Source organism: Hibiscus syriacus, unplaced genomic scaffold (genome assembly GCF_006381635.1).
Source record: "Hibiscus syriacus cultivar Baekdansim isolate YM2019G1 unplaced genomic scaffold, ASM638163v2 tig00112428_pilon, whole genome shotgun sequence".
Lineage (NCBI taxonomy): Eukaryota > Viridiplantae > Streptophyta > Magnoliopsida > Malvales > Malvaceae > Hibiscus > Hibiscus syriacus.
In genome coordinates this window covers 112,849-140,020 of record NW_024063329.1, presented here as the reverse complement: position 1 = coordinate 140,020, position 27,172 = coordinate 112,849, and the positions used below count along the sequence as shown (strand labels likewise).

Genomic DNA, 27,172 nt, shown 5'->3' with positions numbered 1-27,172 from the left:
TCTCTTTTAAGTTTTTGATTCATTAATTGGTAAAATTATACTACATTTTAATACTGTAAATTTAAAATAAATTTATAAGTTAGTATATGATAATTAATCTCTTAAAATAAAATTTGTGATTTGATCATTCTAAACAGAGATAACTGGATACGATGCCCTCAAATTACGACTCTATTTTAAATATTTTATATTGGTCTTCAAATTATGACATCATTTTAAATCGGTCCATAAACTTTAAGGTATTCTATATATGTCCTTAAACTATCAGTATCAGAATGGAATGATACTGATAGTTTGGAATGATACTGATAGTTTGAGGAATGATATAAAATGTTTTAAAGTTTATGGATCAACTTCGAAAGGGTTATAGCTGGGACCGACATCAAATGTTTTAAAATATAGAGACCAATTTAGAAAGCGGTCATAGCGGTCATAGGGACCTCATGTGGAGTTAACTATTCTAGAAAAGAGAAAAGTTAGAAGTCAAACCAATGGTTAAATTACATTTTAACTCCTGTACAAAATTGTAATTGTCACAACTGGCAGAAATATACTGCAAATGTGGCTGAGGGAGCAATCAAGGGAGCAATCTTCAACGTCCTACGCAATTTGCATTGCAGATTTGGGGTGAGCTATTGGTCCGAATACCATAAACACCATGCAAGATGTCGTACACTATATACAACAAAAGTACAGTCTCCAATGCCCGAAATCCGACAAAACACTCGAATTCCTGGTGCTTTTCAACGACCAACCGTCCAACGATTTCAACACACTCTTCAAGTCTCTCCCTCGGGAAACACCCTACTTTGCGGCCGGTGTGCCGGGCTCGTTTCACCGCCGGTTATTCCCGGCATCCTCGGTCCATTTCGTGCACTGCTCGTTCGCTCTCCATTGGCTTTCCAAGGTACCAGAGGAGCTACAAGACAAAAACTCAATTGCATGGTATAAAGGGAGGATACACTACAGTAATGCTTCCAACGAAGTAGTCCGAGCTTATGCAGCTCGATTCTCCGAGGACATGGAGGACTTTTTGTGTGCGAGAGCAACGGAGATCGTTAGTGGCGGCATGATGGTCATAAGCATGCCGGGTATTCCCAATGAAATGACTTATTCTCAATTGGCCGCTAGTCTAATGTACGAGTTCATGGCGTCGAGCTTCATGGATATGGCCAATGAAGGGTTGATAAGTGAAGACGAAGTGGATTCATTTAACTTGCCGATATACACTCCGTCCCCGGAGGAGATGACGACGGCGGTGGAGACAAATGGGCAGTTTAGCATCGAGATTTTGGAGTTGATCAACTCTGCTTCTCTGACAGATGGCCGAGTTGATATAAAAGCTTGGATCGTCCATGTTAGGGCAGCGATGGAGGGAATGTTCATCAAACACTTTGGCAGTGATATTGTCGATGAAATGTTTGATCGACTGACAAAAAAACTCATGTTTCTGAACGAGTGAACTCGGGGTACATGTATCGAAATCAGCTCCTAGTTGTTTTAATCCGAAAATAAAAGGTGTTGATAGTACCAGGGATCCATATTGTTATTAGTGGAAAAAGTTGTCTCCACATTGCAAAAACTCGATATTCATTTAGTCCCTCCACCTTTATAATGTTATTGATTAGATTCACATGATGTTGCGGTGTTGCCTACGTCGTCTCTCCACTGCATCGGCTGTTTCGGTCGACGAAAGCTCTGCAAGCCGAGCGTTATCCGACGTAGAACGAAGGCAGGATTTATACACAAACATCAAACCAACATAATTTGCAGCATATCATACAATGTTCTTTTTCCTTTCTCAATTACAACCACTGGGTATTTACATTAGACAACATACATACTACTTGGGAAACATTAACTACCCAGATTTACATACTTCAGACGACGGGAAACATATGCCGACTCAACTCAGTCCACGTCGAAACCGGCTTTCCAAAGACGACATATCCAAAGCTCTCCGAATGCTCGCATTCTCTTTCTTGGTTTGGATCAGCTTGTCATAAACACACCAAGCAAAGCTCAGAAAATGATCCCTATTCAGTTCCTCATTATACTGACCAAAATAACTTTCACCTCTCGGAAAATCTTTCCAATAACCCTGTGTGATTGATAACTTGGTTTATCCGGCTTCTCCATGAAATCAAGAAATTCTGACTCTCAATTCTTGAGGTATTTCAGCTGGTACAGCTGTTTTGGGAAAGTCAACTGCAATTGAATGCAGCTTTGCAAGCTCCTGACACGAGTGGCATTGAATGATTGGCAGCATGAAACTGTAATATTTGGAAGAATGATTAACAGCATGAACTTAATACCTACAAAATAATACTTTAATGGTTACTTATGATCCAGTGTAGCCCTTGGAGCTGGTGAGTAATCCATAGGCTCAATTTGCCGATGGGGTGAAACCATTCAAGTGGCATTTAGCAGCCACCTTCTCGGCAAATTCAACTGATACTTTTCCAATTCCATCGGAAAAGACATTTATTTTGATCCGTAACAACTTCTATATCTGGAATATGGTTGATTTCATTCTTAGTAACACTAAGAGTTTCGGTTGATGAACTGAAAGATTGGCCAGTCCAGCAGCAAATTTTGCCACATTTCTTATTTTACTAAAATTTCTCACCCATGACCTTATATCTGCTGCACTGAGCCCCGTTCTCGAGGCAAACACCCAGGCTGAATTTTCCCGTAATTGGCTAGATGAAAAGGCTAGAAATTCGAATCTCTTATCACCGATCACTATGCCATTGCGAAGAGTTGAAAGAATCCTTTCGTAAATACCAGTTCTCCTACCTCTTCTGTGGACGAGGCATCTAATCTGTGTGTCAATCCGGTGTTTCATTCACGCATGAAACATGTTGCTTTAGACTATCATCTTATACATGAACAAGTGCAAAATGATTTTCTCCGAGTCTCTCATGTCTCTACCTCTGATCAACTTGTTGATGTCCTTACCAAGCCATTGTTAGCAGGAGGCTAGTTGTAGCCTACATATAGTTGTAATCATTTCTTAATGATTTACCTCTTTCGAATATTAAAGGAGAATAGTTAAAGAAACAGTGAAAAAGCAACGGTTTGGTATACGGTATTATTTGTATCTTGGTGTCTGGTTTTTGCAGTGAATTTTGTGTTTTAAGTTGATACGAACATGTGCGGCCAAGGATTCTTTATTCTCTCTCTCAATCATCAATGGAGTCTGGGTTTAGTTATATTTTATGATCTTTCTCATTTTTCTCTTTGGTAACTTCTATATGCATGTGCCTGATGATCAATGGATAAGGATAACTGATTTCACTCAATCATATTGTATCGGGCAAAGCTCAGAAAATGATCGCTATCCATTCCCTCATTATACTGACCCCAATAACTTATGGTATGTGACATAGTACCAAGCTGAGGTTTTTAAATATGCATCATCTGTTTCATCATCTGATCCACTTCACTTTTCATTGAACCGTGACCTAGCTCCCTTTTTCAGTGACGATGTTTTCTTCCACAGAAGTAATTACCATTACAAACTGGGGAATTTGATGGACTATTATAGGATCATGACTGAGGCTGAAATCCTCAATGGCGCTATCATGAAAATGTCGAGATCTTACGCGAAGAGGATAGATGCTGAAGCCGTCAGTAAGATAGATCATGGTTCAATGAAAAGCGAAGCGAATCGGATGATGAAATAGACATGCATATGCAAAAGCCTCGGATTGGTACTACGTCAGGTACCATCCAAGTTATTGGGGTCACTGTAACGAGGGAATGAATAGGGATCATTTTCTGAGCTTTGCTTGGTGCGTTCATGACTCGTAGCGGATCCAAACCAAGCGAGAGGAGGCGAGTATTCGGAGAGCTTCACTGTTTTAGGGCAGCATTGGAGGGAATGTTCATCAAACACTTTGGCAGTGATATTGTCGATGAAATGTTTGATCGATTGACCACAAAACTCTTCATGTTTTCTGATCGAAATAAACTCCTAGATGTTTTAATCAGAAAATAAAAGGTGTTGACGGTACCAGGGATCCATATTGTTATTGGAGGAAAAATTTGTCTCTACAATGCTAAAATTTGATATCCATTATTTAGTCCCTCTAATTTTATAGTAGTATTGATTAGACTTACACATGTATTGCCTGCGTTGTATCTCCACTGCATTGCCTGTCTCGGTTGCCGGAAGCGCTGCGAGAGAGCTATCCGGCATGGAATGGAGGCATGATTCATATACATACACCAAACCAACTAATTTGCAGCATATCATACAATGCTTTTTTAATCAACACCACTAGATATTTACGTTAGACAACATTCATACTACCTAGGAAACATTAACTAGCCATATTTACATACTTCGGACAACGAGAAATATATGCCGAACCACCTCAATCCAAACCCAATCCACGTCGAAACCGGCTTTCCAAAGACGACATATCCAAAGCTCTCCGAATGCTCGCAATCTCTTTCTTGGTTTGGATCAGCTTGTCATAAACACACCAAGCAAAGCTCAGAAAATGATCCCTATTCATTCCCTCATTATACTGACCAAAATAACTTGGATGGTATGTGACATAGTACCAAGCCGAGGCTTTTGCATATGCATCGTCTATTTCATCATCCGATCCACTTCGCTTTTCATTGAACCATGACCTAGCTTCCTTTTTCAATGACCTCACGGCCATATTGACGGCCTCTGCGTCTCTTCTCTTCGTGAAAGATCTCGCCATTTTCATGACACAGCCACTGAGGATTTCGGCCTCGGTCTTGATCCCATAATAGTCCATCAAGTTCCCCAGTTTGTAATCGTAATTACTTTTGTGGAAGAAAGCATCGTCGATATAATCCTCAAAGCCATCGACTTCCATGTCGGGATCATAAAACCTCTTCATTTTGTCCTGAGTTAAGGAATTGATCGAGCATTCGTTAGGTGCAAGACTTTTCACCTCCCGGAAAAGCTTTCCAATAACCCTGTGTGATTGATAACTTGGTTTGTCCGGCTTCTCCATGAAATCCGGATATTCTTTGACTCTCAATTCTTGTGGTATTTCAGCTGGTACGCCCGTTTTCGGAAAGTCAACCGCAATCGAATGCAGCTTGGCAAGTTCCAGACACGAGTGGCTCATCGCTTTGCCAGGTTCTCTATCAGCAAAAGCAACATGAGCATTTGAAATGATTCCTAAACTGTCATTGACTATGTAGTTTGTGAAATATTCTTCAACTTCCTGCACCAAAACATTATAGAAATTATCAATGATCTCAGAATTAAATCTCCATAACCCAGCAAATAAAATAGCATAGGATATCGAGTTCGAAAACCGAAGCTACCACGAAAACCGGATTACACGGTATGATTATTAAATGATTAACAGCATGAACCGAACACCTAAAAGAATAATACCTCAATGGTTACTTCATGATCCAGTGTAACACTTGGAGCTGGTGAGTAATCCATAGGCTCAATTTGCTTTGGCGGAATCAGATCCGTGTCCCAACAGACAAAGTAGATATCACCATCCAGATCACTTCCCGAACATTCATTCGGATGAGGTCTAAGAATTCGATTCGATTTCGGGTCAGTAAATCATTATGCATGGTGAAATTTCTATATAATGAAATCACAGCTACCATCTTGTTTATCATGTGTAAATACATTGAAAAATACAGAGCTTCCACAAATTGAGCAGGATCCAACATAAACATACAAAAAATGTATAGCAACTATACCTTAATCCTTGAACTAGATGTACATGCTCGAACAAAATTATAAAATGTAAATAATGCAAGCTATAGAGGGGATAAACAGTATAAGAAAAGGCATGGCCTTGATGTACCTAGTTCCTTTCTGTGGAAAGACGATACAATCCACTAAATGGTACAGATCAGGAACATCAATTGCGCTCAAGACACGCACGTCGCCAGGGTGCAAGCAAGGGTTTTTCGCGACAACTACCTTATCCTGAACGAGAAAACGTTGCCCGGGTCTAGAGCCAGAAAACTGCACAAACACTTGGCCATAATTCAATGTTCTGGTTTCGTCTAGGCATCCCATCATAGACCTTCCATTTTTAATGAATATCCTGGTTTTAGTCCGCAACTCCAGTAACTTTGACGCTCGGAATGTTTGCAACATCATGGAAAGGAATGGTTCTTCATCAGGCTTATAACCACATTGGAGCATTTCCTTGAGAATGTTGGTATTTTCTCCTGGAGACATCAACTCCAGCGCCTCCTGAGCCTTCAAGGGATCTGTCAGAAGGGCATTGAGTTGATCTACTACTTCTCTTTGTTTTCTCTCGAAAGCACAGTCTGGAACCCCGAGAGTAGATAACAGAGTAATCAACTGGCGGTTGAGGAAACAAGGCTGATACTTAGTCCAAGTCAAAACATCTAGTTTTGTGCTCTCTGATTCATACTTTTCCATACTCTTTCTGAGGGATAACTTCCAAGGTGAGGTGGGGTCAACAGCCACAACACCTTTGAATCCGCCAATCCGAATCTGAAATGCCGACGGGACGGTACCATTCAAGTGGCATTTAGCAGCCACCCTCTTAGCAAATTCACCTGATATTTTCCCAATTCCGTCAGAAAAGACAAATTTATTTTGATCCGTAACAACTTCTATATCTGGAATATGGTTGATTTCATCTTTATTAACACTAAGAGTTTCGGTTGATGAACTGAAAGATTGGCCAAGTCGAGCAGCATATTTTGCGACATTTCTTATTCTACTAAAATTTCCCATCCATGACCTTATATCAGCTGCACTGAGCCCCATTCTCGAAGCAAACATCCAGGCTGAATTTTCCCTTAACTGGCTCGATGAAAAGGCAAGAAAGTCGAATCTCTTATCCCCGATCACTATGCCATTTCGAAGAGTAGAAAGAATCCTTTCATAAATACCAGTTCGCCTACCCCTTGCCTGCACATTCATTGAATGGATCTTATCCAACTCTTCATCGACAAAACTGATGCGCAGAAAATTATCAATATCGTTACGGAATTCACGTAACACACGGTTAGAAACATTAATCTCAGGGCCAACGAAGTAGATCCTAGAAGGTGTTATCTGAACCCTTCTTACATATACCAAACCATAGTCCAAGGATATGGCAGGCGACACAGGATGTATCGTCGATCTGGTGTAAACTCGGTACTCCTCAAAGAGCCACCTCAAAGGTTCATAGCAGCATTCTTTTCGATAATAAAGTTTCTCCAGTGCATAGTCTATGTAGACTTTTTCCATTCTAGAAGGATCGACGAGTCGATAAAAAGTATCATCGAGTGCTGGTCCCGGGATGCACCCATTTTGCACCAACAAATTAACCTTGAACAATATTTCAAATGGCAAGTTAACTCCCAGCCTAGGGCGAACACTTGGGACAAGGGTAAGATTGCAAGAATAAGAACAGCCACTTTCCAAAACCAATCTGCCTTCGTTTTCTTTGTAGTAAGCAAAGTTCTCCTGAAAATTCGGAAGTTCGAGGTTGTGTGGAAGCTCCAAACATAATGCAGAAGACTGGCCGATACAATACGATCGAGTGAAATCAGTTGTCCTTACCCATTGATCATCAGGTGCATCCATGAAGTAGTTAAACAAGGGATCATCGAATACAAGTCCGGAACTGCGCACTTCTTTCTCGTATATCCGTGGAGCACCAAATAACTGAAAATTAAAAGGAAAACACAAAGCAGATTCAGAATCAGATAAAGGAACATCATATATGAATCTAAGGAGTGAGGGCACCAGTTATATGCAAGCAATGACTCCTGTTTCTAGGAAGCTAGCATGATACAATAAAGACAGAACAAATTTATAATCAAAGATTAGCATAGCAACCTGGATCAGAAGATGCTTTGAGGTTCGATTGTAAGCACGATGCAGCTCGATCTGCCAGATGTTCTCATAGAAAAGCTCAAGCTTGTATTCCGATCCACAATGTGAGAGTAGAAACAGCAATTTCCGCATTCCTGCCCCAAATTTCACAGTAACATCATCAGAGTTCCAGAGATCATAAAATTTTTCATCCGAGACCTGACAGCCGAAATGCACCGTAATGAGCTCCATCGTGTGCAAAAAGGTTCTCGGCTTCTGCACGATGTCCTTCTCCATTTGTCGAGCCTTAAGATACGAACTCCGGTAGTAAAGTCCGTGATTAGCCAACCTAATAATTCGCTCTGCATCGGAGCTTTCGTTGAATTGCACGATAGCATATGCTTTTGCACCGTTCCTCTGCTGCCTAATCTTGAGGGCAAAGACGGTAGCTTTGCCGGTATATCCCTCTAAAAATGTCGTTACTTCCGCAGCAGACACGTTTGAGAGGAAGCCATTAACTTGAATTGTCTTCTTACTCATGGTCTCAATTCACTCTATGCCCTATGTTCTTACCACTTTAAAACATAAAATTAACTGCAAAAAAGACACCAAGATACAAACTAGTACTGTAGAATACACCACCAAGATAAACAGCCATCCAATGAAACAATCAATCTTTCATAAATAAAGAGGAAAAGAACAGACAGAATTAGAACTGCAATCAATATAATCGAGTAAATCTATCAGTTACAACATGGTGGGACTAAAGATTTTTTAAGCACAAGAAGATGGGTTTTATAGCATATATAAGTGGTGAATGTAACAAGAATGAGAAGGGGGGAACAAGAATCTGCATCCCCTCCGTCCAAACAAACACTCTTAAACAGAAAGTAAAGCTTTTAAAATCTTCAAAGTCAGTAAGTACATTTTCCCAGAAAATTACAGCAAAATAAAGCAATACAATTCTAGGTTTCAATCTTTATGAATCGTATAAGAAAAGAAATCAAATTTCCCACCGTTATTAATAAAACAAAGAAAGAGCAGTTACCGGAGAGAAGGATGTGAGAGATCATAAAACGTAACTGAACCCAGACTCCATTGATGATTGAGAGAGCAATTATTATTTACTCGGAGACTTCGATCGTCAACTATGTAGTCAAAAACAATGACCATATACCCAATGGAAGAAAACGGGCAGTGTTTTGACTAGCAGCGAATGGGATTTTGACACGCTACGTGAAGCTTTTCGAGTGAGGAAAGAACGATTTGTCAGTACGGTAGTTAGCGGCTTTAGTGAAACTTGCTAAGGAAGGAGTTCCTGGGATCCGCTGTGCTCAATCTTTATACGTAAGGTATCAAATTTCACAGTTTGGTACTCATGATTACTTTTGTGGAAGAAAGCAATCAGGGAAGATTTGTTGTACGATAATCTAATATATAAATATATTATCGAAAATATTATTATTTTTTAATATTTTTGATAAAACGTTATTTAAAATATTATTTTTTTACCGAAAATGTTAATTTTAATAACTAATTTCTAGTAAAAAATAATGTTTTAGAACACGTCTAATGTTAATATTTTCGGTAAAAAAATAATATTTAAATAGTGTCAAATATTAACATTCCGGTAGAATAAATGATGTTTTAAGTAATATTTTACTGAAAATATTAAAAAAATAATAATATTTCCGATAACGTATTTTATTTAATCATATATTAAGTTGCCGTACATATGACTTTCCCTATGTAAGCCTCCAAGCCGTCGACTTTAATGTCAAGATCATAATCTATAGTTATGCGATACGGTAACATAATTTACATTAAAAAATACTAAAAATAGACGTCCATGTAACGAAAAATTTAACATATTAAGTTGAACATTATTTAAAATATCATCTTTTTCTATTATAATATTTTATTATTAAACCTAGAATATTATTAAATAAAAAATAATTTTTAACTATCATTAAAAATATTAATAAAATATAACATTTTAAGTTTAATAAAAAAATATTAATATATAATATTTTAAATTATACTTAACCTAAAGTATTATACTTTTACTCATTTATCTCCCCCAACTTATGGGGCATTCATTAAGTGAAGTCTCTTTACATATTGGAAAAGCTTCCCACCAGCACTGTATGTAGGGATGGATCGAAGAGAAAGCGGGTGAGAGTAATCGTCCTATTGAAAATTTAAATTTTTTATATATCTTAAATTTTTTTTATCTATTTTTTATTAAAAATCTATTTTCGTCCCTCTAAATTTAAGTTCACTCCTAATATTAAATCATGTGTCAATACGCTTATAGTAATAAATTTTGATAATTATATTTAGGATAAACTTCGTATTTAATACTTAGTTGGCAATCGATCACAATCGAATTAATCAGACGGTCAAAAAAGAAACATTTGATAGATCTAAAGGTAAATTTATTTATTCAAAATACCATAAAATCATCCTCACAAATTAGAAAGATTATACTCAAGACCTATGCGACGCTGTTCGGCATAAAGTAGACAAGAAAATCAAAACCACAGTTGTTCCTACCATTTGTAAACGAAACCGGACAGAGCCATCTCCCTGGCTAATGCTATATTTCTCATTCACAGGCATTCTCCCAATCATCTACAACCTCCAACGGCTTGGATTCATTAAAACCCCCACCAGACAGACTAGCTGAGTTCGAATTGGTAGCTCCAGAATCCATTTCTGAATTGGTTAGAACTCCGGCTGGCTTTGGAGAATCTTCAGTTCGAAATGCTCCCGAGGAGGAGTTTACGCCTGTTTCAGAATCAAGAACGCTCCATCGATTAACTGAAGCTGCAATCGGAGGTTCCTTGCCTTTCCATACAGACCCCAGATCAGAAGGGACACCAACAGACTCTTCACCGCCCCATGAGTCGTCCTTCCACCTGAGCTCCTGGACTACAGCCTTTTTCCATGGATTTGCCTTTGAAGCTGAGCTTGTTCCTGCTCCCCCCCATGCATTATTAGCAGACGATGCTCCTGATGATGCACCACTCTGAACAAACGCAACAGCCCCATTATAAACTGAGCCATGATCCAATCTCCTCATTGCTGTTGCAGAGCGAGCCGGATCACTGAACACAGCCAATGCATTCTTGTCGTTCAACCAAACTAGTTCGCACTCCCCACCAAATCTCAAAACCAATGCACTTATGTCAGCTTCACGGGGCAAATCCAGGAAGGAAACAAGTCTTGGATCCATGTCTACCAAAGAATCATATACAGGTGGATGTAGTGCCCCGGCACTGATTGACCCCTTAACTCCAATGATCCGAGGTGGTGGTTTGGATTTGGGAGTAACATGAACGACAATAAAACGCTTGGGCTCCCAACCAGCGGCACCGATAGCAAGCTTCCATCTTCCTGCAATTATCCTGATGGCATCTCTTTTATCCTTCAGCATTGGGCAGAACACGTGAACTTTGAGACTGGTTGTTGTTCCTCTGCTCTTGCCAAGTACCAAAAACTTACATCTCTCCTCTATAGCTAGAACCCACTTCGGATCACGCCTATATAGGTCAGAAAGTATCTCGGATGTAACTGAATTCTCACCAAAATGAAGAGCATCCAAGTTGGGTGGAGTAATGTCAAATGCATCTGCAAGAACCCGTTTGCGCTCCAACTTAACACATTCATCATCACACATAAGCTTCCTTTGTCCAAGAGGAATCTTCTTGTTAGTTGATTCCACTGGTTGAAGGGGCACTGGCAATTTTTGAATAATAGAAGCTTCAAAAACTGTATCAGCACTGAAACTACTAGTGGAGCCCCCAGCATCACAAGGAACAGTTGCAGTTATCCGGCCACAAGAACATGTGATTGTAACTTGAAAATCACACCTAACATCGGGACAAGGTGCAGAGGGATGACAAGGTGAAGTACATGTGTGCCTGCAGTCTCTCCTTGGGGCACCGCATGCCTGCCCACAAGAAGTCCTGAAGCCCGGTTGAGCTTCAGAAGAGGTATCACATGGTGCTGGGTGACATGTTCTACCACATGCATGCAAACCACACTGTCTGGTCTTGCCGCAAAGTTTGTTGCATCTAATATCTTTTGATCCACACGGAACATTCCTAAGAACAACATGTCCTCCAATGCACTCCTTCGCCACAGGCACAGAACATGGTGGACAATCTCCAAAGTGGCAGATGTGAGAAGATGAATGACCACAAGCCTGTGGAACCGAGCATGGAAGTTGACAAGAAGGAGGTGGCGTGCCACAAGGCAATGGAGGAGGGATTGAAGTTCTTCCACAAGCACATGCCAAATCGTTGAAGATTGTTTCCAAGCATGGAGGACAGTGACCACTGTGACAAAGAGATTCACAAAAATGCTGCCCACACCTCAGCTTTTTCCCACAAGACATTTGGCAAAAGTGTGGATCCCAATCGCCGGACCAAAGATTATTTGAACTTGAGAGAGGACAGCATCGTTCACTACATCGATGTCTGCCACAATTCTTCTTCTTCCCACAAGGCTTGTCACATGTAAATCTCTCATTCTCAAGTGTTGTTTTGTAGCACTCTACCCTCCGAGAAGTTGATCCACATCGACATTTTTGGGTGACAAGAACTGAACAAGGTGGACAATCCCCTGCATGACACATTTGGTCACATTGGTGCATTTTACAAGGAAGGAACTTGGCACATATCTCTGAACAAGTTGGAATTGGGTCCAGACAACTTTGCCTTGGCTCCTGCAAGCTTGTTTTCCCACAGTAACAAGACTTGATCTTGCTTGGCATTAACTGACAATCCCCACAAGGACCAGGATGGCAAATCTCGGGACAGTTATGATTACCACATCTAAGTTTCTTTCTACAAGTTAACCCACAAGAAAAGATACCGTCTTCAGCTTTCACTTTCCCCTTCAAAGCCATGTATCCACAGATTACATTCTCAAGCCTTGTCTTGCAGAAACAAGGGGCATCGATTACAACCTGACAAGGATCACAAGCTCCCACATGGCATATCCGCTCACACCTATGACGCCCACACTCAAGAAGTTTATCACAGCACTGACCACAGGTAAGAACTGACTTTCTATCAGAGCATCTGGTTGTAATAACTTTCTTCCCACAAGGACACAACCGTGGCGGAGCAAACGCCTTACAAGGAGGGCAAGGACCAGGGTGACACTGCAAAACACATACATGAGGACAAAGCTCATCTTTCATCACCCCAGAACCTAGTCCTAGCTCCTTCTCAAGCGGCTTTCCACATGGCTCCCCACATGAATGTGGTGTCAAATACAAATCTGAAGGTGGGTCTATCTGCTTCCCGCAAAAGCAAACATAAAATATCTCCCTAGAGGATGTCAACTGCACAGATTGACAGCCCGGACAACGCCAATTGAAACCTTGATTCTTCTCAGCCACTAAATCAACAGATGTGGGCGCCCTAGCCCACTTCCTAATACAATTGAGGTGAAAAATGGAGTAACAATTCGAGCACGACCAAATGGAGGCAGATCTCCGTACCATATCATAACAAATCATACATTCAACCGTGCTCTTTATAAGCTTGTCCTGAATTTCCTTCACAAGCTGTGGCAAATTCGGATCAATTTCCTTCCTCACTGCCACAAGATTCTCACCACTTCCCTTTTCTCTCCCTCTCCTTTGGTTGGTGGGCCGACCACTTTGCCTATTCCTATAATCATCATTTCGAGTAGAGGCGTGGTTGACATTGGGGGCGGCTGGTGAATTGCTAGCGGAGGTGGTGGTGGTTGTAGATGAAGAAGAGCCTCTAGGAACCCATTCTTGACGAGTGCTTTGGGAATGATTTCTAGATCTATTTCGGCCTCGAAAGCTCATGTTATCACTGTCGGACGTCAAAAACAATTGTTTTTACGGAAACAGAAAAGATTCAAAACACCACCTTTGTTCCAAATCACAGACACAAATAAACAATAAAACGAACACGAACACGACGAATCGAATTTCAATGAACAGAGGTAATCAAAATCACCTTATATCAAAAACCAATCAGAATAGAAAAAAAGAATACAAAGCAGAGAATTATGGGAAGAAAACGGAAGACAAAGAAATGCAGCGCACCTGTTCGACGAAATGAATAAAAGAAAAAAATCCAAAGCGTTTCGCCTTATTGTTTTGGTTCTTCTTTGGGTAAGATTGTTTTTGAATAATCGGAGGGGGGGGATGCCTTAGGCGGGGCAGGGGGGAGAGTAAATAAAGAGAAGGATTGGCTTGGCGCTTAAAGAAATACGAGACTAATTCCTCACCATAAACGCTACGACAACCGAGTTCATGATCATCAACCTCCCCGAGTCCAAGATGCACAATTTTTCCTCTTTTAAATCAAATCCAAGCATACGGTTCACGTGGGTATTTTGCTGCCCGCGCATGTCTCGGTTCAACAGCGCACTACCTGCGCGGTCCAATCTCTCATGTATATATATGCAGCGAAAATTGTTAATCGGTGTTTATTGTCATGATATAAAATATACTTTACAAAATTTGTGGATTTTCTAATTATTTAAATTTTTAAGATTATAAGTAATTATTAAATTTTATTAAATTATCAAAAATGATTATTAAATTTTATCTAATAATTATAAAATAATCCTTAAACTTATTAAATTTTATCATCGTTTCATAATATATAATGATCACTTAAACTTATTAAATTTTATCATCGTTTCATAATATATAATAATCACTTCGTAACAATTTCATAAATTTATTGATCATTTTATAACTTTTAAAAAGATCGTTTCAATATAATTTAATAATCATTTGTACACTTTAACTTTAATATTGTACATTATTTGACTCGAATATGATGGGTATCAACTCGATCAGATCTTATAAGATCAATTTTTAAAAATAAAAATCATGTTTAAATCATGTCAAGTCGAATCCTTTTAGAAGAACAAAGTGAAATTGGTCGAATTCATATTTAGGATGAAAAATATCCGACCCAAAAATAATAATATAATTGACCTTTATATATTTAAGAAACATTATTATAAGACCCTTTTATATTTGTTTCGATTAACTCTCTAGCTTACCTAATAAAAATGAAAATTATATATATATATATATATATATATATTTGTCGAATCATTGAATCAGATCGAATCAAATGGAATTCTCTCTTTTTTTTATTAGGCAAATGCCGAGCAATGCAATAAATCAAGGACAAGTTAAGCAAGTTGACTATGATATTGCGATAGTTTGGGCTTGAAGATTTTGAAGGCGTGATACGATCATCAACCGTCACAACGTAAAGACTATGTAAATGAAATTTTGGCGATACAATCAACAAAGAAAATCAAGCACGCGAAGAAGTTCAAACTCGAAAACATCAAGCTTTAATTATCATAAGTGAAGAATGCCTTAACGACCTCGATGGATTAAAAGAGGATGCGTGGCTCTTTTTATGCTTATATAAAGCCAACAAACACCGGCATAACTGAAAATCCGGCGAGAGAAACAGGATTTACCGATTCGGGAAAACCAGGCAGGCTTGTTCCACTAGCTTTCATTGAGAAGAAGAAACAGCTCCTCGTTCGTTATTGCACCCTTCTCCATTGCTCTTTCCAATGCGCTGAATCCCCTGTGATCTTTAATCGAAGACCTTGCTCCTCTGTTCAGTTTCATCGAGTTTACGAACATGAATACGATACATGTATTGAACGCGTTGCGATTAATCATGTTTAATAGTGTCATGCTGTATCGTTTTTTCTTCTTTTTTGTATGCTTTGACGGTATGGATAAGTAACCATGCAAAAATATGAAGCTTACCTTCTAAGAAGATGCTTTGCCAATGAATTGTTCCCCAGAGCAATGCAATGGTGCAAAGGAGTCCTTCCATGGAAGTCGGGTATATTTTTATCAGCACCAAACTGCAGCAACAGCTCAAGCATCACAATACTGCCACCTTGGCATGCCAGATGCAACAACGAACAACCTTGTAAACAGTTCCCCGGGTCATTCAAATCCTTGATTCTCTGACAGGCTGATGGATCGTGCCGTTCCCTTTCCTCTTTGTGGCTATCAAGTGAGTCAAAAATAATTTTAACCAGAAAGCTTTCTCCTAAGAAAACCTAAAACAAAACACCACCTTAACCGATTCCTAGCTTAGCTAATTCATCCGCCTCCCAATTCGCACATCTCTAAATACGTCTCACAATAACATTCCTATCTATACCAATAGACACAATTTCCTTCACAATCGAATTAAGCAAAGAACAAGAATCCGGATTTCTAATCCAGTCTAAGGCTTTGGAGCAATCACTCTCCAAAATAAGCTTCCCCTCGATGCCCATGTAGACTCCATGAAGAACAGTAAAATAATTAACTATTCTCAGGCATGTAGTATGGTGTTAATATTGACTCAAATTGAAGTTTTGCAACAAGTGGCCTGAAGATTGTAGCCTTCATGCATAACAAATACGTTCAATGTCTAAAGGTGCTATCATATATAAAGAGCAAGGAAATGAACCAAATTGAACACAAGCATCTTTATGCAAATGAAGAATTTATTAGTACATATATAGAATTCAACATGCTAAATACTTTTCTGAGAAAATATACTTAAAGGTGCATGATATCTATCTACCATCTAGAACCTCATCTTATAAATTAAGAGTGTTAGGCAAGGTGCTTATGACATCTTAAGCAAAATATCCCGTCAAATCTAATTAACAGATCATTCATGGTTTATTACTTGGCACCACTTCAAAATATGCAATCATATCAACCCATAGAGATCTAAATAACCCAACGCCTCGAATACTACATAACTATTTAAAATCATATTGTAAACAGAAAAAAGGAAAAATTACCGGTGGCTAAGATAATAACATCTAATAAAATGTTAGTAACAGAACAGATATATTTGGAATAACATTGATAAGACAAAGCCTACTTGTCCCCTAGTTCTTCAATGGTAAGAAAGAATTGAATTCTTCTGATAGTAAATTGATACTTATGAAAGCAGCATCTCCTTGAAGTTAGCAAGCTCACGAAATGCATTGATGAATTTAGACACAATCGGCCCTACAAAAGGGAACCATGTAAAGTTCCTTTAACGTAGAATCTTCAATCTTTCAGCTAGATGACAGCTACATTATTTTTTTTAATTGGACACATCATTCTCTCCTCTTTCATTTTACATATTAATTTTTTATAGGGACATTTACAGAAGTATCATATAGAGAAGTAGATAAAAAACAATATCAACTGAAATTCTAAAACAAAGGGGGGGGGGGGAATCAAACCTCACCTAACAATATTAACCTGATAAAATATCCCTTCAAAATAGAAAGATGTTATAACATTTGCACCCATGCAGCTGCCTAGTTGGATGAAGGGATTCGGGAATGAAAAAATTGTTCCTAATAGATAGTTAATGTACCAACATGATAACCACCAGATGAGATGTAGCCAGAAAAAGTAATAGTACGAAAAAAATAGAGATGGACCCAACAACTAGCACCATCTTCAGCACATTGTCCTTGTGGAGACATCTATTAGTGAACTATAATATATTGAAGAGAGCGGGACACCCTAGATTTGTCGGTTTATGCTATGATCTTGTAATACCCTGAATTTCGGGTCAGTAGTTTGAGTCAACCCGAGACCCATAAGTTGAGCCCATTAGATTTTCTAGACCAATTTGGACCAATTTATAAGGGTATTGGGCTTAAGTTTGGCCCAAGAGTTCAAGTTGAGTGGTAGTTTTAAGTTCGGTTTAAAAGGAAAGGGATCAAATTAGCAATTTACCCATAGCTTGTTTTAAAGGATAGAAACCCCTTATAATTAGAGGATTTCATGCGAAACTACCCACCCAAAACGCTCTTCTATTTCTCTCTTCTTATTCCTCCCCAAGAGTAAGGTAAAGGTGGAAGCTTTTCAAATTCCAAGCTTAGTTAGAAGTAACCAAGGTAAAAATCCAAATCTTCACCCTCCAAGCTTCACTTCAAGCCCTAAATCTTAAGGTTTGAGCATGATTTCAAAAATTGGTTTTTAAGGATGGTTAAGGGAATTAAAGGATTCAAGTTTATTCTAGTAAATTTGAGTTGTTTGGAGTATCCTTAACCTTGTTTTAAGGCTTAGATAAGTTAGTAAACACTTTTCTTATGTTTGATTAGCTAAAGAGGTGGAAGAAAGTTCAAGGGCTAGAGATAAAGGAAAGGTGACTCCTAGTTGAGTTGAGAAGGATTTTAGCAGCCAAGGAAGCCAGATAACACACTCACAACTTCCTCATACCAGTTGTAGATCGTTAGAAATGAGTTTTAGCTAGAAAGTTAAGATTTAAGCATGTTGAGTAGAATTTCATGGTAGATTTAATGTTTGATGTTTTTAGCATGTTGAGTAGGAAATTTTGGGAGTTTGGGTGACAAATTTGTGCCTAAATAGTGCATGTTTAAGGGTTGGTATCGATATTGCATGAAGTAGTATCGATATTGTTTATAAGGAAAACATGAAATCTAGAGTTTTTGGAGAACAATATCGATACCATTACATGAGTATCGATACTAAGGGTTCGGTACCGAGATCGAAGGGTTTAGTATCAAAATCGAGATTCCAGTAGGCTATTTTGGTATCGGTACTCTAGGGAGTATCGATACCTAAGATACCAGTAGCAATGCTCGCATATGAGTACTGATAATTCCTCTTTCTTTCAACGCATTTCAGCTAGGGTATCGATACCTTGGGTTGGATATTGATACTGAGTAGAGGGTATCGATACTGTAAGGTCAGTATCGATACCAAAGTTACGAAATGAGGCTTTAAATTCAATTAGAGGTATAGCAGCAAGTGAGGTTTCCCAAAAGCTTATAATTACTCCAAAATAAGATTACAAGTGAGAACAGTAATAATGTTTAATTCAAACATAGAAACGAGTTAAATAGGGTGAAATAAGACTAACCTTGTTTGTATACTCGGGAAACGAGAAGGACACCCGAGTTCATTTAGAAAATGTAATATAGTCGAAAGTATAGATTAAGTTCGGATTTATCCTTAGGGAGTGCACAAGGTACTTTAAGTTGACTAAGGCCAAGGCTTGACACTCGCTAGTGGTGGGTTAGTCGAGGGTGTGGTGTCTGATGCAGAGATTCCAGGGTCCCATCCTCGGTAGACTAGAGGGGTATGTGAGCTCCCCATTAATTATTTTTCTATATTTGATTGAGCCTTTCAGTGATGTATAGTTAGTATGATCTAGTTGTTAGTGTGGCACTAAGCTAGTTAGCTCAACGATTGGAATTTGTTTCCTTACGCAGATTAGTTGGAGTAGTCGAGGAGCTTTAGAGTGACTGAGGTCCAGACCAGAGCAGAGTACGTCTCAGCATTTTGAAGGGTATGTATATTTATAAATCCTATTGTAAAGTTGAGTCGTAAATGAATTTTTAAAGTTGTTTTTTATTATTATTATTATTTACATTAATATTTATTTTGGGAGCTCCCCAGTATATAGTTTTAATTATACTTTACAGTTGAATTTATGAAGAAGATAGTCGTTTTAAAGCAAGAGAAATAGAAAAAGGTTGGTCAGTCACTCTAGTGGTTCCGTGTTTCACCCTTATTGGTCGATTGTGTGTCGTATTGGTTTAGGGTGTTACATAAATATTTTTGACAGTAGACTCACATGTATTAACAATACAAAATTTTTGTATGTGAGGTGGACACAACCAATAAAATAGGCAACGAACCGAAGGAAATTTAAATTTCATTGCACACCCTCAATACAGTGTGCATCCGTCACTGACTCCAACCCAAGGCAATTCCTTTTGAACTAAGGTCCAAGTCCAGCATGCTGCTTCGTGATAAAGCACTCTGAATAAGAGTATACTTCTAACGATTCATCAAGTGACCACAAAACTATCATCATCTAAGGGATTTAAATTTAAATAAACCGGTTAAAATGCAATTCCTATCCAATCACAAGAAAACATATTTTCCAAATAGTTTTTGGCTTCCCATTCGTTGAGCACAAAATTTACAAGAGAAAAGTAATTCATCAGTCTGAAATGCTTACAAATATGCAAGTCAAACAGACATCTGTCTTTATATCCACTAAATAAAAGAATTCGTAAAACTAAAACCAAAGATTAAGCAGCCTAATCAAAATTGTTAACCTTTGTTTGAAAGAAAGAACTGAGATGACTAGGCAGTAGATTTCTTTCTAAAATAGTAATAACTGGTGCTGTAGTTAAAAGCCAATTAAGAAGACACATTGACTACCTCCTATGGAGACACTAATGGGATCGTCTTGTCCACCACCAAATTCTTCTAAGGAATCAGCAAAGCTGTCCTGAAAAAGAAACGGAGATAGACAAGTAATAAATAAATGTATAAATGTGTGTGTGTATTAATGTATGGAGACAGGGAGACCTTAGATAATTTTTCTTTATTTACATTTTTCTTGAAGTTTTTATTTACAAATTACAACTTAAATCAATGAGTTGGGACCCTTTTTTCTGTTTTTTGTGTGTTTCGGGAGGTAAAATTAATCATATCTTATTCTTTGTTGTAGCTGAAATTGTGTAATAGTAAAGGAAATAGGACAAATTAAAGGTCAGATGTTAAGGGAAAAGTACAAAGATACATTTGCCTTAGAGACCAGATATTGAACCCAAAATCTAGTTCCAAGCTCTTGCTACAAAGTTGATAATTTTGCACATTGAACTAAAGAGCACTCAGATATGTTCGGTCAGTATCAATTATCATGAGTAAGGGACAAGAGAAAATTAGTGAATCTAGAAAGAGAAAAATACATACATAAACTTTTTACTCCCATTGCATAATGTTTGACAGCGTTCTTTCAACTCCTCAGCAGTGTTTTCCAAAAAAGATACCTCACCAATCAATACACAAACATAATATAATCATTTCTTCATAACTTAAAAAAAACACACACACAACAATGATCCCTTACGAGATCATGAAGTATATTTATACACAGCAACACAAAAATAAGCTATTACGTTAACAGACGAGTTCTTTTCAGAAACTAAAAATACTAATCAACAGCTACTTAGCACAGACTCAACCGAATTCGATTATTCAGTAAACACAAACTCCACTGAAACTGGATTTACAGTCTATTGAATGGCTATGAATTTAATCAAATTAAAAATATAAAATGTAATTCTGGAATTAAACAAACGTTCGATCACGAAAAGGTGAAGAACTTTGGAATTACCTGGTTCTGAAACATTAGCGAATCTTCTAACTTGATAAAGGCCGCCATTGTTAATCTCCTTCTTCGTTTTCCGAACCTCAAAATCAATTAAAATCAATTAAAATCACAGGTCAGTGTCTCGGATCCAGAATGGAAAATGTTGAGAGCTAAAAGAAGAAGGTAAAGACTACACTTGTCGTTGTTTTAACTGAACATGTCATTTTTCCTGGACCGCCACGGATTGAAGAACTACCGCCAGTTAAAAAAATCAGAAAAAAAAGGTGGAATTTCATGTGTTTGAGATCTTTGGGCCTCTGTATGGGCCTCAGTCTCACTGAGTTATGGAAGCGCGAACTACAATTTACATTTTGGAAAAGGTAAAATATTAAATAAGCCCTTGTAATTTACTATTATATTTAGATAAGTCCCTATGTTTCTGTTACGCTTAAATAAACCCTACGAGACGGTTGTTAAATCATAGGGAATGAATAGTGCAAATCTTTGTTCTCTCTGGAAGAGGAATTGATTGCACACTTATTGAGAGATTACGTCTTGACACAAGGATCGTAAACGAGTCGAGTCGATTTCGAGTATTATTGAACTTGATTTGACTCGAAAACTCAACTCGACTCGAAAAACTTGTGAGTCTAAAATTTTCAAGCTCGACTCCAACTTGAAATCATGAATTAAAGCTCGAAAAAGCTTGTCAAAGCTCAAAATAGGAAGAAAAAAATCTTAAACTTAAGTACATGAAAACATTCTATTACATTTTTTAAAAATAAACAAATAAATGTTAATATTATTAATAATTTACTTTTTTTAAATAATATTTTAATAGATAATTTTTTTCGAATTGCTCATGAGCTCTTCGATTCGAGTATCAAGTAGCTCGTTTCAGTTCGTTAAAAACTTGAGTCGAGCTCGAGTCGAATCTATTCTAGTCGAGTATTTATCGAGTGTTGACCAAGTCGATCTCGAGTAACTCGCAATCTGTGTCATCTCATTGACAGTCCTACTTGACATGAGATTGGTGACGAAATTTTTTTGAGCGCAACTAATAGGGGTCGCAACCGAAAGAGGCGGGGATGGTTTTGCATTACCCATTCCGTCCCCAACACTTGCGGGTACGATTTTGGGAAATCTCATTATATGTTTTGGGGATTTTTTTCTCCTCATACCCATCCCTTACAGATCCTTACGGGTTTCGGTTAATCCCCATCCCAAAAAAAACAAACAAACAATTTTGAAATTAATGCAACACTTAAAACTTGTAAAAATATATCATATTGTCTCAAATTGGTCTCTATCTATAATATGAAAGTTTCAAACGTCAATATTCATCTAACACCCAATGTATATGTACAATCTTAACCATTTTCGATCTCAACCATTTTCGATCTCAACAAATCAATGTATATTAAATGAGAAAATATCTAAACTTCAATTTTAGTTCCTTTAAGATGTAACAGTGGTAACACGTAATCTCACATATATTTTCGGGGATACCCACAGTTATTTTTGTAAAATATCGAGGATTCCTACTGTTATTTTTCAAGGATCCCCATGGTTATTTACACGGGTATGGTTCGATTATCCTCATGGTTCGGATATAGCAATCCCCGTCCCTATCCCTATTTGAGCTTCGGGGATAAAACTTCCCCTTCCCCATCCCTATGGGTGAAGATTTCGGTTATTCCCCATCTTCGTCGATTCAGATCCTCATGGTTTTTGGTTTTCCCCCACTCAATTGCCACCCCTAACAACTAATAATTACTTAGAAACAACGATAATTATCTATTTTTTTAGCAAAATTTTTTTAAACGCAACTAATAATTTGATGAATATACATCATACAGATGTAGCTGTTTGAATTCAAGATCTTTAGAGAGAATAAAATTCACTTTTATGATTGAGATTGTTTTATATGAATGTGTCCACACCATGAAAAACAGTGAATTAACTTCTTAATTCAATATTTTTAAGTTAAATCTTCTTGTATAAGTATGAGTCATTTTTTACTCATTCAATAATCTAAAAAAAATATAAGACTGGTCAAATGAACATAGGGTAAATTATATGTTTAGTATTTAAACTATCAGTTTTTGTTCATTTTAATACCTAAACTTTTAATTTTTTCAAAATCATTCCAAAATTTTAGTTTTTGTTTCATTTTAGTAACCCTGTTCAAAATTTAACATTAAGTTTTGAAAAGAATTGAAAGTTTAGGTATCAAAACGGACCAAAACTGATAGTTTAGGTACTAAACGCGTTATGTTTTTAACATTGGGTACTAAAATGAAACAAAAACTAAACATTAGGTATAGTTTCGAAATATTAAAAGTTTAGATATCAACCCGAATCAAAACTGATAATTTAAATACTAAATGCATAGTTTACCCATGATTTTATTCAAACAACTTAATCGTCCACGATGAGTGGAAGTGTAAATACCAAGAGTAAAATCATTTTGGAGATCAATAATGTAAACGATTACATTGTTTATTCATGCATAAACACTGATTAGATCGTTCCTTCATTCCATGTTTCTCTCTGGGATTATTGATTAGATCAATAATGTAAATGCTTATAATTCTGTTGACAAAAAAAAGTGAACTGATTGCGGCTAAGTGCATATCACTGGGTTTGTTCAGTGGGAGAACGATTATGCTTGCTCCACAAAGATGCATGAACATCAAGGATGGACGGAGGGGTGTTGGGGTACAATCGCACCTTTAGAATCTATAAATCTTTTATATTTTAATTTTTTTTATATTTTTTTGTTGATTATATAATTTCATACCTCTAAATTTATATAATTTCATATATCTTTAAATTTTTAATATAAATTTTTAAATTTATACCTCTAACATAAATTTATGCGTCCAGTTTTCTTATGAACCTGGGACGTAAACGTGCCTTTCAACTTGTTTACGGTACTGAATGATTATAGGTGAGAATGTGGAACTCTGCTGTCGAGCATCTTCCACTGCAGTCTTTTCATGTGTGTTTCCGAGCAGTTGTGCTGCGGTGTGATGGCAGTGATTCCAACTCTCTAGCACGGTGCATTGTATGTGTTCGTTCATTTGTCTGTGCGGTGAGGAACCGGTGGATGTTGAAGTTCGTGGTTGAATATTTAGTTGATGTTGATTTGATTAGATCTCTGAGGTCAACATCATATTTGCTGTGTCTTCCTTCAAAATTTTAGATAAATTATATGTTTAGTATTAAAACTATCAGTATTAGTATGTTTTAATATCTAAATTTTTAGTTTTTTAAAATTATATCTAAAATTTAGTTTTTATTTCATTTTACTATCCGCCGTTAAAAAATTTAGTTTTGGTTTCATTGTAGTACCCCCGTTCAATTTGAAAGAATTGAAAGTTTAGATACTAAAATGGACCAAAATTGATATTTTAGGTAAGGATGGGCATGAGATCCGAATCTAACGGGTGTTGACCGACCCGACCCGATTGGGTTAGTTTTTTTTTTTTAAAAAAAAATTGGGTTCGGGTTGGGTTTCTTAGAGATTGTGATCGGGTCAGATTCGGGTTTAGGGTAAAAAATACCCGACAAAACCCTAACCGACCCAAAAAATATAATTTTACCTTATATATTTAGGGATAATTACAATAATACCCATATATATATATATTCAATTAAATCTCTATTTTTACTGAATAAAAATATTTTTATAAATATATTATTTTGGGTCGGGTCGGGTCGGTTTTTATCTCAAAAAGTCAGGTCTGGTTCGAGTTGGGTGGAGGATGTAAAATTTTCGGGTTGGTTTGATCGAAACCCGACCCATGCCCATCCCTAATTTTAAGTACTAAATGCTTTAAGTTTTTAAAGTCTGATACTAAAATGAAATGAAAATCAAATGTTAAGCATGAGTTTGAAAAAAAAGTTTAATTACTAAAATGAATCAAAACTGATAAAGTAAGTACTAAATGCATAATTTATCCTAAGATTTTATGATTTTGATCAAATGATACGGCATAAATCAGGGTAAGTATATTAGGAACTACTTAGTTATATTAAAATATTTTTTTATTTTTTAATAAAATAACTATTAAATAATTGTAAAATAATCGTTATAATATTATAAATTTTATTGAGTTTTAGAACTCATCAAGTGATCTCAATATTAAAATAAAATGTTGTTGTCTCTAGAGTTCTTGAGTTCGAGTATTTGTATTTGAATGAGATGTATGTGTTAATAATGGTTAAGAAATATTATGAATATATAATACATTGTAATTACCAATAACTATTATAAAAAAATTATCAAGTTTAGTATCTTTAATTTACCTTCTTTTTTGTAATAATATGAATATATTTAAATCAATTTTACAACTATATTTTTTTATAAATTTTAATGTTATACAATCTGAGACGAAAAGTAAAAAAATAAAATTTTATTAATAAAGAAGAAACATTTTAGAGTAAAGAAGCCGAATAATAACAGGATATCGAACTTGAATCAGATTGAGGCATGCAACAACGTAGTTTTCTTAAGACAAATTTTCGGCTACTCCTTGGTGCTCGAGATATCTTGGTCGTCTGTCTCCCATAATATAACAACGATACAATCAGCGCACAGTAGTACAACTTACGAGATCACAAATGAAATCTTGCTAGAGATTATCACTGAAAACAAGAGAGGAAGAATATAGTTTTTGAATTGTGTTTAACCTAGTATGTTAGAACAATATTTATAGTGTTTCACAAGGGAGACGAATTGAAAACAATATATTCGGGCTATTAATTAGTATCCGAATAAAATCGAAAACAATCAATTAATATCTCCTTAAATAAAATTCGGTTGTTAATTAGCATCCAAATAAAATCAAAAATAATCAATTAAAATCGTATTATATCGAATATATTCATGAATTTCAAGTTATACCATATTTAATATTTAAATTAAAAGAAAATCACATAATATTCTTTTTAATTCAGAATATTAAAAAAAAGATAAGCTTCACTTAAGGAAAATGTTTAATTCGTAGTGGGTAAAATATTTGCATGCCCCAGAAGGCCCGATTGGTCCGGACATTCGCGTCGCCCACGTCGTGCGGGTACGCCTCCAATCCCAATGGATTCGGTAAGCTTGGATTTGCACCCTATGAGCCTGCGCGCGAGGCACAATTTTAACTCAACTCATTCAATGACTAGCAAGTGGGTTTATGTATATAAAATATTTCCTTGCTTAATATCCCACCAAATTGGGATATGAGTTTTCTCAATTTTTTACACGACACAATTCATATGTACCTTACTTTGAGATCGATTTCTCATTCATCACTCGATCGTTTTGAGAATATGAGATATCGTTGTAAAGATCTCACGTAGTAGAATGTGAATCAATAAATTCATTATTCGATTATTCATCTTTACACTTAGAAAATATGCCTTAAAGTTTCAAATTTATCACATTTTTTCCAACAATCCCCCACATGAATGAAATTGATCTTTGATCAAAACATTTTGTCTCAATGTGGTGATAGACCCTACGAACGATAGTTGTATAAGATAGGTAAGTGTCCCCCTTTGAACATTCCCTTATGACAGTATATTTACTTTACTAGCTAAGCAGTAGACGTGATGTCCTTGAATTGTTCTATCGTTTGTGTAAATGATGATATACTTCACACAACTGTCTTTATGACAAGCATATTAGTTATCATGGGTATGTCCATATAATTGTGGACATTGTCTGGTTCTACAAGAGTTTGAAAGATTATGCCCTATAGTCTTTTTGAAGCGGCCCCACTTCACTCTCACATAGGTGACTTATGTTGCTCGACTCATCGATGCACACAATGGTCATTAAAAGCCTTGCTTAGCCTATATCAATTTGATCACTGTTCATATCATAGAAATAAACTTAGGATAAGAGATCCCTACAGTGATCGTACATGGTTTGTGTAATTAGGTTCTCCCTTTGAACCTATATTTAGGGATCTCTTATCAACAAGGTAGGGTTTTCCTTCACATAACACCTTTAATTTTCATAGGTTTTAGTCATATTACTTTAGATGTTTTCTCAACTTGATATCTGATTAATCCTTTGGTTAGTGGATCCGCAATGTTATCCTTTGATTTCACAAAAATCAATAGATATAACTCCCTTTGAGATCAATTGTCTAACGATATTATGTCGGCGATG

At 36.8% G+C, this 27,172-nt stretch overlaps 4 protein-coding genes across 4 annotated transcripts; 1 reads left to right on the top strand and 3 right to left on the bottom strand.

Moving 5' to 3' along the window:
• The first annotated feature begins 650 nt into the window (after positions 1–650).
• LOC120179502 (loganic acid O-methyltransferase-like) lies at positions 651–4,003 on the top strand. Its single transcript, XM_039185081.1, has 2 exons — positions 651–1,419; positions 3,817–4,003. The coding sequence occupies exons 1-2, from the start codon at positions 659–661 to the stop codon at positions 4,001–4,003; spliced, it is 948 nt and encodes a 315-aa protein (XP_039041012.1). The 5' UTR covers positions 651–658.
• Positions 4,004–4,229: 226 nt separating this feature from the next.
• LOC120179516 (RNA-dependent RNA polymerase 1-like) lies at positions 4,230–9,141 on the bottom strand. The gene is made up of 5 exons (XM_039185093.1): positions 8,859–9,141; positions 7,835–8,404; positions 5,829–7,660; positions 5,396–5,546; positions 4,230–5,219 (listed from the first exon to the last, which is right to left on the bottom strand). Exons 2-5 carry the CDS (start codon positions 8,348–8,350, stop codon positions 4,383–4,385), a joined length of 3,336 nt encoding a protein of 1,111 aa, XP_039041024.1. The 5' UTR covers positions 8,351–8,404; positions 8,859–9,141; the 3' UTR covers positions 4,230–4,382.
• Positions 9,142–10,289: 1,148 nt separating this feature from the next.
• Positions 10,290–14,012, bottom strand: LOC120179518 (NF-X1-type zinc finger protein NFXL1-like). Its single transcript, XM_039185095.1, has 2 exons — positions 13,905–14,012; positions 10,290–13,668 (listed from the first exon to the last, which is right to left on the bottom strand). The coding sequence occupies exon 2, from the start codon at positions 13,659–13,661 to the stop codon at positions 10,419–10,421; it is 3,243 nt and encodes a 1,080-aa protein (XP_039041026.1). The 5' UTR covers positions 13,662–13,668; positions 13,905–14,012; the 3' UTR covers positions 10,290–10,418.
• A 1,118-nt stretch (positions 14,013–15,130) lies between these two features.
• On the bottom strand, positions 15,131–16,138 carry LOC120179501 (ADP-ribosylation factor GTPase-activating protein AGD2-like). Its single transcript, XM_039185080.1, has 3 exons — positions 16,001–16,138; positions 15,615–15,916; positions 15,131–15,456 (listed from the first exon to the last, which is right to left on the bottom strand). The coding sequence occupies exons 1-3, from the start codon at positions 16,136–16,138 to the stop codon at positions 15,345–15,347; spliced, it is 552 nt and encodes a 183-aa protein (XP_039041011.1). The 3' UTR covers positions 15,131–15,344.
• Positions 16,139–27,172: the final 11,034 nt, after the last annotated feature.

What these genes read in the sequence shown, in the direction of transcription:
- LOC120179518 (XM_039185095.1), bottom strand. Translation starts at nt 13,661, where the DNA reads ATGAGCTTTCGAGGCCGAAATAGATCTAGAAATCATTCCCAAAGCACT.
- LOC120179501 (XM_039185080.1), bottom strand. Translation starts at nt 16,138, where the DNA reads ATGGGCATCGAGGGGAAGCTTATTTTGGAGAGTGATTGCTCCAAAGCC. An exon ending in GTATAGATAGGAATGTTATT is followed by an intron (nt 15,917 to 16,000) that starts GTGAGACGTATT and finishes GTTTTGTTTTAG; the next exon opens with GTTTTCTTAGGAGAAAGCTT. An exon ending in GCAAAGCATCTTCTTAGAAG is followed by an intron (nt 15,457 to 15,614) that starts GTAAGCTTCATA and finishes GAAACTGAACAG; the next exon opens with AGGAGCAAGGTCTTCGATTA.
- LOC120179502 (XM_039185081.1), top strand. Translation starts at nt 659, where the DNA reads ATGCAAGATGTCGTACACTATATACAACAAAAGTACAGTCTCCAATGC. An exon ending in AGTGATATTGTCGATGAAAT is followed by an intron (nt 1,420 to 3,816) that starts GTTTGATCGACT and finishes CATGACTCGTAG; the next exon opens with CGGATCCAAACCAAGCGAGA.
- LOC120179516 (XM_039185093.1), bottom strand. Translation starts at nt 8,350, where the DNA reads ATGAGTAAGAAGACAATTCAAGTTAATGGCTTCCTCTCAAACGTGTCT. An exon ending in TTTCCACAGAAAGGAACTAG is followed by an intron (nt 5,547 to 5,828) that starts GTACATCAAGGC and finishes TCGAATTCTTAG; the next exon opens with ACCTCATCCGAATGAATGTT. An exon ending in ATCATGAAGTAACCATTGAG is followed by an intron (nt 5,220 to 5,395) that starts GTATTATTCTTT and finishes GTTTTGGTGCAG; the next exon opens with GAAGTTGAAGAATATTTCAC.